This window comes from Rosa rugosa, chromosome 6 (genome assembly GCF_958449725.1).
Source record: "Rosa rugosa chromosome 6, drRosRugo1.1, whole genome shotgun sequence".
NCBI lineage: Eukaryota > Viridiplantae > Streptophyta > Magnoliopsida > Rosales > Rosaceae > Rosa > Rosa rugosa.
Genome location: NC_084825.1, coordinates 52,718,460 through 52,728,204, shown reverse-complemented (window position 1 = coordinate 52,728,204; position 9,745 = coordinate 52,718,460). Strand labels below are relative to the sequence as shown.

Here is a 9,745-nt window from a genome sequence, read left to right as displayed (position 1 = left end):
CGAGCTACAAGTTTGGGCGAGGAAGCCGGCAATAATACAAGAGGGGTCTCCTCTCTTTGGTTCATCAGAGTCAGCGGTGGAAGTAGCCATGGCGGTTCGGTACGTTTCCTTTGCTGTTGAAGCACAAAGCGGCCAATGAAGTACAACTCCGACATTAGATTTCCCCAAAGCCTGCACACAGACTAGCATTGGAACACGAACTCGTAGCACATAAGTCGAGAAAGGATCTCGATCAATACATCATCAGGGAGATCATCAAGGTTAGATTCACCAACTTTGATGATCTTGACGGTGTTGCTGATGCAAGGGACAAAGAAGATTGGGATGTTCTATTGTATCTTCCAACACAAGTACTATAATCACTTCTCATGGATAGTCATTGTGAACTAACTGAAGTTTGAAAATGGATATGTGAATTTGAGCGTTTGGGATGGCATATTGGCATTGTATATAAGCGTTTGTCCGTGTTTCCAAGTGTATATAGGAAAGGAATTTCCGAGAGTATATAGGAAAGGAAAGTCCGATAGTATAGGAAAAGAAATTAGAGTCCAGAGGAAAACTCTAGTTTCCTTCTTTGATTTGGATTCCAGTACTTACCTTATCAGGATTATTGACCTGTATTTTTTTTTTATAAAGAAATGAAGCAAATAATATTCGATGCAATCATTTATTTTCTCGTGCTCTTGCTTGAGTACCGAGTGCTCAGTGCTTTCCAGTTACGAGTCCTGGGTTAAACTCATCAGAAAATAAAAAATGAAAAATCCTCTGGAAAACTTGGTGGTGATGATGAGGAATATATATGTCGGTGAAAGAGTGTAAGCACATTTTGCTTCATTCAAAAGGATGATACTGGGGAGTGGATTTGATATGAAGCACAACAATGATAAATACACGACAGATTTAAGATGATACAATACATGCAAAATTTTCCGTCGGAGAAAAATTCTGCCCAGTAAGGCATATCACTGCAATTCAAAGGCAGCTCATTACTAGGCTTAAACAACAAGCGCACCATGACAACCTGACCATTCATATAAGTAAGCTCTAGAGAATCTAAACAAGAACTTGACAAATATGACCTCGACAATGATGATCGAAAGACAACTAAGCTGAAATTCATACCGAACCACAAACAAAAACCTCCCGAATTTCATGAAAATGTTTTTATTAAAAAAAAAAAAATTAATTTACATGAGTTTAAACTAGTCATCGAACACAATAATTTAGATCCTGCGTCTGTAAGCCACTGTTTCCATGCAGACTTTTATCCACAAGGGGTGAGCTTCTTATTGCCAGCACCTCGAGGATTATCGTCTTTCCAGTCATCCCACGCCCTTGCCTTGTCTTGAGCAGCATCATCATCTTCATCATCTTCCTGGGGCGGTCCTGGCAGTTTCCCACTGTCATTGTACCATGAAGAGTTTGCTTCTTCCATGAGTTTAACATTCCTCTCTTGCCATTTGTTCATTATCTCCATCTCCTTCAGCCCAGCTTCCTCAATGCTCATGGTGGGTAACCTTGAACAAAATTTCACTTTAGCATCTCAACATATGTATTCAAATAACAACAGAATCAGAAACATAACAACCATATACTTTCAGAATTCAGATAGATACTCTTAGAAAGGTACCTATGACTAGGCTGGAAAACCTGAGCAGCCATCCTTTCCCTCTCACTTGTTATGCTTCCACCAACAAGACTTGCTGGTCCAAAGATTAGTGGCTGGTGTTTGTGCTCATGCATCTGTGACACACTTGCTCTCCCTTCTAAAACATCTTGTGCAAAAGTTGCACATGTAATAGGCTGTGCTGGTTTACTATACTGCACTCGAGCTGCAGCATTACGATGCCAAGCTTCAGCCCTCTGGGCGCGATCAACAAGAACTTCTTGATAAAATTCCTTATCCCCCTCCTGAAATACAAGGTCACAACAAATCTTTTAGACCAGTGTTATATGTTTATGGACTAACCAACTAGTAACAAAAGAGAAACATCTGCTAGACAACTTCCAGCTTTCTACTCAAAAACATTATGTGCATTACGCTAGTGAAATACATGGCCAAAACAAAATCTTTGAACCTGTATTCTTTTACTCTAACATTAATAGCTTTACCCGACCAACCAACTACTAATAATAGAGCAATGCATAGCAGCTAACTGTTAGACAACTTGCAGCTTTCTACTCAAAGACATTCGGCTAGACAATACCTTTGATTGCCTTTCCTTAAAAGCTAGCAACATCTCTTCTTCCTTCTTTAGCATTTCCAACAGATCAAAAGCCTGAACATGATCACATAATAGGAGGGCATAAGTCCAAAGCACTGTATAAGAATAATCATGTTGAAGATTACTTTAAGGCAACAAACCAACCTTACAGAGTGCCAAAGAGATAGAAGTAAACCAGGCCTGCAAATAAAAAAAAGAAAGTACCTAATCAGACATGTAACTTGACAAAACATTGTAAAAGAAAACCAATCAACAGTCCAGTAATGAGGTCAAGGCTATTTGGACTCCACATTCAACTTTTACATGCAATGTTGTGGCACTCAAACTGACTGAGACACAATAAACACCTGCAAGTGCTAATAGTACTGTCCTTTACAAACAAAAGGAGAAATCAACTAACCTCTCGTTCCTCCTCTCCATCATCATCCAGCACATCTTCATCTCCTGCCTCAATAGGAGTTGACAAGGCAGATGCTCTAGTTGAACGCCCTCTCCGCTCTCTCCTCTCCTTAATTTCCAGCAACTTTGATTCTGCCGCTCTTTGGCGTTTGAATCGAGCAATCTGGATAGAGAAACAAGAAGTAGATAAGTAAAATATTACAACAACAAAGCTTCCACCCTATATTTAACTGCCACAAACTTAATATGAACACCAAAATGATACAAGCAATGACAAGTCGCCAGGAAAATGGTGTCACAACATCAAACTATCATGTCTTTCCAAACAACATGATCAGGAAAAGAAAAAAAGTACCTTCTGAGCCCTTCGGTCAGCCATTGAATTGGATTTCGGACCATCTTGTCTAGACACTTCCAACTCTTCTTCCGGCACAAGCTCCATCGCCTCACAAAACGAAACAAATTCCTACAGCGTTTTCCCGCATATAATCAGAATCATACCACAAAACTTCAAACCCGAAAAACTCCACATATATTCCCAAAAAAAATAAAAAACACATCGAACATCATGAAATGCAACCATACAATACAGCTCACCTTTAACTTAGCCTGAGCTTCCTTAACAATCTGTATCCTATCATCATGTGCAACCTTCTCGGTCAACTCACCAAGATAATACGGCACCTACAATCAAAACCAACTCATCACTTCAACACCAAAAAGACCAAAACTTTCAGCGACCATTACACAAAAAAGATCACCAAAAACGTGAAATTACCATAATATACTTGAGATTGGTGGTGCTGATATCCTCCTTGGTCTCGTTTGTTGAGAACAAACCAAGCTTGCTTATCATTTCATCGCACTTCTCCAAAGCCCTGCACGCTTTCTTCACCCCATCCTATTTCACCCATCACTCAAATCAATTACCCATAAACACCAAAACCCTAGAAATTGAATCCATTTAGCTTATGGTGAGGATTAGCTTACCTGATCAATCTCATTGCCGGACTCCGTCGCCGTGAAATGGACCTTCCGAGCTTGCTCGAACAGCGCCGGTAGGGGCATATCGTCCATATTGAGTTCGCCCATGGATGTTAATTTGGAGAAATGATCCAAAGAATTAAGCTTTGAATCGCGGAATTTGAAAATTCTAGGGTTTTGAGATTTGGGAATTTGGGATTCTGGAAGGGATTGGAAATTTGGGGAAATTAAAGAGGGAGAAGTATTTATATGGGGAGTTTCTGTGTGGAAAGGTACCGAGTTGTTATAGTGGATCCGCGTTGCCACGTGGAACAATTTTTTTATTTTTAATGAAAGTAATAAAAGACTCCAAAATATCATTCAAATAATATAGTCGTACATACACTTGATCAAGAAAATGGCTTGTAACCCTTGGAACTTCTGAGGCCATCAAATATGAAAGTATGTTCTAAAATGTGTGTTATAACCTACAATTTTTATGAAAATTAACACTTTTGATAATTTTTGAGAATAATTGTCCGGGAGCAAAGGTAAATTTAATGATTTTACAAGAATTCAATCCCACAAGGTCTTATGCACCGGAATGATGGCTTTCTTTATGTAAAGCAATAAAGGTCATCGAAATAAGTGTTTGACTAATTTTTAATTATTTTGGTCAAAGAGTTATTTTCTTTCACGAGTGTTGGCCGATTCTTTTGAGCTTCCAAATGAGACATGGAAATAACATTGAGCATTGAAAATAAAAGAAAATTCGATTTTGACAAGACCCGTAAAAGGACCAAAGAAGCATCTGCACAGATACTTAAATATTTTAAACCTTATAAACTCTTAAACAATAGAAACTGACACACACTCGACTTATACCTGAATTGAAATTACCTCATTTCAAAAAGCCAACCGATCTTAATCCTTCAAATCTTAGATCAATTCATGTTTATTTCTAACTGTCAAGATTTCATAGCAGCAGTGGCCTTATTAGCGGAACTTCAAACTCAATTTTGGCAGGGAAATAGTTCAGACTTCAACAAAACTGAAAATCTCTATTTTACCAAAAAAATTACTGTTGCAAAAGATTCATGATGCTTTCTTTTGTTTACAAAAATGCCAATTTTTGTGCAAAGCTTTGATTTAAATGCCATTTTAACTAATTTCTCTTTTGCTTTTATTACTCTATCTTTACCGTATATAGTCGAGTGATAATTTTGGTCACAAAGTCTCAATCATACAAGTTATTTGGACAATGAGTTATAACTGCGAATGTATGAATGAGCTACTCAATTATTTCAAAATGCCAAAATGGAGAGTGATTGATACAAAGACCAGCAGACAAAGGCTAGGTAAAAGGTGAAGCTACAAGACAAACAAACAGAAATTACAAAAATAGAAATAAAAGGGAAAGAGAATTATTCTGTACATGGTGACCACCCCTCCCCTACTTGTAGATTTCACAATTAATACTCACCCTGTGGAAGAAGAATCAAATTGAAGAGAAGATGGGTAACAATATTGACATATTGTTCATGAAATGGAAGTTTTTGAATCAAAGTTCAAGTAATTCCACCATTCCTAGTGGACCCAAGAAAAACACAATAATTTAATACAAAGCCATGTTGGGAACATGTGCTGTGATCACAAATATCCAGACTTAAGACTGTGACACTAGTATATTCTTCTTTCTTGTTTCCCCTTTCTTTAATTATTTTCAGAAAATGTTTATGCAGGTCAGAGGGGAAGAGATTGCTTGGAGATAATCAAATTATGAGTCCAGCATCACCTACCCCAGATTCCAAGGGCAGATCAAGCAAAACTAGAATAAAGAAACTTAGGTGCTTATTACTGGTCCTTTTTTTGTTATTATAAAAACACTAAAGTGTGATTTGCAGCTTTTCAAGTTCAATAATTTTCTCATAGCATTTGATGAACAAGCTGCTGCTGCTGCTGCTTTACAGGTCTCTCAGCCAAGAGAGAGAGTTCAGAAGAAGCCCATCTCTCTGGACCCATGACCCATCTGCTTAGGTGGTTCCATTATCATCATTCTGAACTGGAAGTGATATTCTACATTGGTAAATACATGTACTCCTACTTTTATATTATTGGTCTTATAAATGTTGGAAATTTCAATCTTTGGTTTTGGTTGAAACTGACTGGGTTTTAGTTGAATTGGGTATGCTATGTGGTTCTCAAATACTTGGTTGCAATAATGGGTTTCTGATTCTGAAGTATCTTTTTTTTTTTTCAGTTTGTTTTGGTAAAGAAAATTAGAAAAGAAGTAGCAAACAGATATGATTACTGAAAACTATTATCTATTTTGTAGTCTTTTGGGGATTACTTTTGTGACACTTAAAAATACTTTATGCTGTGTAGTTTTCTACAGGTAAGCAAGCCACTCTGGAAATATACAATTTTATTCTGGGACTGTTTTGATTGGGATATGTTTATTGTTTTCCTGGAGTCCACTCTCACTAGTAATGGTGACAAACAACCAGGAATCTAGTGCTTTTGCTTCCAATATCAGTCATGACTCATGACCAGTGCTGCCCAAGAAAATGAAGAACATGTGGGGTTGTGCTGTTGAGGTCAGTCTTTCACTGAAAACCAGGGAACAAAGAACCTTCTCCAATTCTCTTTTTTTTTTAACTGATTTTGCAGTATCATATATGAGTAACACCTCAATGGCTTTTGCAGGCTCTAGCCGTTGAAGTACTGCACTTTCCGAGCTATAAATTCAATCTCAGTTAGCTGTGGTTTGTGGTTTCAAGCTGCAAGAATCATACGCGTCTTCTTTCTGTGAGTTCTCTTACGATTCATGAATGTTAGTACTGAAATGATTCATAGTTGTGATAAGACCTGTTGTTTCTTGATTACCTTGCTGGTTTTTGTGTTTTCTATTTGGTAATCTAGTACTACACTAGGTTCCATGTTTACAATCTTATTTAGTTATAGTATGTGAATTGTTGAAGCTCTACACTGATGCTTAAACTTTAGTGTTCCAAATCAAAGTCTGACCTTTAGTTTTTAATTTGATATTGTTACCTAAAGGAGAGGAAGTAAAGCTTCTGAGTGATGGAAGAGAAAGTGGTGGCGAATTCGTATTTGATTGTTTCTGAAGATAAGAGTGATAGCTTGTATCCTACATACTTTGGTGTTTCTTGTGCATTCTTTGCTCTACGGATCCTGTCAATATCTGATGTGCAAGATGAGAGGTTGTCTGAAGTGCGTGATAAGATGCTTCGAGGGAGTGCTCAACTATTGGGATTGCTGATGTGGAGAGTTCAGAAAGAAGGAAGAGGTGGGAAAGAATGTGAGCTTCTCCATAAGCTTGAAATTGCTGAAAGAGAGATTAGAGAGTTGAAGAGACTGAGGCATGAAGACGCAAAGGCGAACGAGAAAGTTGTGAGCATCTTTGCTGCACAGGAGCAGAGTTGGTTGAACGAAAGGAAGAAACTGAGGCAGCACATTGGAGCTTTAATGAGTGGATTGAGGGTTTTTGAGAAAAAGAAGGATCAAGCAATTACTCACTGGAATGAAAAAATGAAGAAAATGGAGCATTTGGTGCAATCTAAGGACAAGGAATTGGGGGATATGGAGCAGAAGTTGAAAGAATTAGAAGAAAAGCTAACAGAGGCTGAAAATGTGGCTGAAGAATTGAGAGAAAAGGCAAAGAGTGAAGCTCAGCAGCATTCTTCTGAAATTTTGAAGCACAGAACTGCATTCATTGAGCTTGTGTCAAACCAAAGGCAACTGGATGCTGATATGGGCCGAGCACTTAGGCAAGTCGAAGCTACTAAACGGGAGTTTAATTTAGTCTTGGATCAAAAGGAGGAGTCGGTTTTGATGGTCCAAAAACTATCTGCGGAGATTGTAAAGATGCACAAGGATTTGGAACAGAAAGACAAGATTTTGTCAGCAATGCTGAGGAAATCAAAGTTGGACATATCAGAGAAGCAAATGCTTGTAAAGGAGATTAAGTTGTCAAAGGCAAAGAGGAAGCAAGCTGAACTTGAAACAGAACGATGGAAAGTAGTATCCGAGTCTAAACATGAGAGGCACTCATTGAGAAGTATGTTGGAGAAAGCGAATTCGAGGTTTGAGGTTGCTTTAAATGAACGAGTCATGAATACTAGTGCAACAGGTACATCTCATCTTGGGTATGAAAATCCTGAGTTTAGAAATGAGTCTGTTGAGTACTCTTTCGAGGAAAATGTCGACTTAGGTGAGAAATAAACTCTTAAGTATCCTTTTTGATTTAGCATATATGGCTCCTCCAGTTAACCTCATTTTTTGTTATTGACTTTAATTAATCACAGCTGACATGAAGCAGTTGGAAGGTTGGGTTCGCTCAGAGGCAGAGAGGTATGCAGCAGTAATTGAGCAGAGGCATCACCTAGAAATAGATGCTTTTATAGAACAGTTAAGAGTTAAAGATGAGAAACTAGAGACTTACAGATGGCGCTTGTTGAGCATGGAAATAGAGTCAAAGAGGTTAGACTCCCATCTCGAGGGACTGAACAAGGATATCTCACAACTCAGACATAACAACATGAAATTGGAAGCCTTGTTATCAGAGCGAGAAGAAGAATCAACTTCCCTAAAAGAGCAGTTTGCATCACAGTTGAGGTTTCTGCATTCCCAGATGAACAACTTTAGGAGCAAAGCTGAGGAGCAAAATCAGAAAACAGAAACAAGTTTGGTTGAACTATCTCAGGAGGAAGACACTGAGAAAGAAGACGAAACCTCATCTTATATTGAGTCTAACGATCAAACGTTGAAGGTACAATCTCCTGACAAAGATTTTGAAATTGAGAAGAATGTTTTGCATGAGGGTACAAGTCAAGAGGGAAGTGAAACTTGTGCAAGTCCTGTGGAAGTTATTGGTGCCGAAAAGTGGGTGATTGCATCACCAAGCCAGGCCTCAAGTACAAGTACAAATAATAATTCACTGTGGAGGATGGATCTCCAAGCTCTGGGAGTGTCCTACAAGATCAAGAGGCTGAAGCAACAACTTCTTATGCTGGAAAGATTTACAGGAAAGCATGATAACAGCGCAGATCACAAGGAAGGCAATGATGATGGAAAAAGTGGGATGAAAGATTATCTTTTGCTAATGTCTTTGTTGAACAAACAAGTTGGACGGTACCAATCCCTCCAAGGGAAAGTTGATGACCTCTGCCAACGGATGGTAAGCTTCGACTCTTGATTTAAGTCTATTTAAAATAATATACATATCCAAAATAAGAACAATACTATGTATCTCTAATTCTATGAAACATTAGGATCTAACCAAGACTAAACAGGTCCAAAAGTAGAAGCAAATGTTGAAGTTAGCACATTTTTGTAGCTTCACTATATGATAGTCATATTTTGCATTGGCACATCTTTTACTATCTGAAATGGACTTTATTTATGATTTTTCAGCATGAGAATGATCTGGATGGAAATGGGAGACGCGGAGATTCTGATGTTGCAAGAACAAAAGACAAGTCTAAAACACTAGAGCACTTTCTTGATGAAACATTTCAGTTGCAGAGATATATGGTTGCAACAGGCCAGAGACTAATGGAAATCCTACCCAAGATTGCTTCTGGAATTGTTGGGATTGCTGTAGAGCTAGAAAAGTGCGCAAGCTTTGACATGAATCGCTTCACCGAGTTTATCAGGACTCTCTTCCAGGAAGTTCAAAGAGGTTTGGAAGTTCGAATAGCTCGAATGATTGGAGATCTTGAAGGCACTTTGGCTTGTGATGGAATGATACACTTGAGGAGGTAGTGATGTGGTTTGATCCACAAGATTAATAACAGTAGCTTCTACTGATTTATATACTCATATTTGTATAGCCAAAAAACGTATATAATCTCAATGCAGAAGAAATACCATGAATTTAACCTTTAATTTGTTAGATCATCAATCTCATACAGAATCGTAACTTTATTCCAATATACAGAAAGAAAACAAACATGAAAGGAGAATGAGAAGAGCCCTTTTTTTTCTTTAATTCAAATGGAAAGACTTTTTGTTCTTTTTTTCCTTTTCCTCTTATTCAAATGAAAAGAGCCCCTTTTATATTATCTAGGAGCTTAATCTGAACTTCCAAATGAGCAATTCAAACATTGGGAATCTTATAATAGAAAAAAATGACC

The 9,745-nt window shown here is 37.9% G+C and overlaps 2 protein-coding genes across 5 annotated transcripts; one reads left to right on the top strand and one right to left on the bottom strand.

The window, feature by feature from the left end:
* Positions 1–868: 868 nt before the first annotated feature.
* LOC133713519 (PP2A regulatory subunit TAP46) lies at positions 869–3,844 on the bottom strand. Its single transcript, XM_062139567.1, has 9 exons — positions 3,615–3,844; positions 3,403–3,525; positions 3,222–3,308; positions 2,980–3,090; positions 2,626–2,787; positions 2,370–2,405; positions 2,208–2,279; positions 1,631–1,911; positions 869–1,517 (listed from the first exon to the last, which is right to left on the bottom strand). Exons 1-9 carry the CDS (start codon positions 3,714–3,716, stop codon positions 1,265–1,267), a joined length of 1,227 nt encoding a protein of 408 aa, XP_061995551.1. The 5' UTR covers positions 3,717–3,844; the 3' UTR covers positions 869–1,264.
* Positions 3,845–5,074: 1,230 nt separating this feature from the next.
* On the top strand, positions 5,075–9,506 carry LOC133713518 (uncharacterized). 4 transcript variants are annotated; one of them, XM_062139563.1, is made up of 7 exons: positions 5,075–5,434; positions 5,558–5,671; positions 6,095–6,184; positions 6,294–6,395; positions 6,648–7,821; positions 7,916–8,787; positions 9,024–9,506. In XM_062139563.1, exons 5-7 carry the CDS (start codon positions 6,672–6,674, stop codon positions 9,372–9,374), a joined length of 2,373 nt encoding a protein of 790 aa, XP_061995547.1. In that variant the 5' UTR covers positions 5,075–5,434; positions 5,558–5,671; positions 6,095–6,184; positions 6,294–6,395; positions 6,648–6,671; the 3' UTR covers positions 9,375–9,506. The 4 variants fall into 4 exon arrangements, with proteins under 4 accessions (XP_061995547.1, XP_061995548.1, XP_061995546.1 ...); XM_062139564.1 differs by having other exon boundaries at positions 5,983–6,184; XM_062139562.1 differs by having other exon boundaries at positions 5,973–6,184.
* Positions 9,507–9,745: the final 239 nt, after the last annotated feature.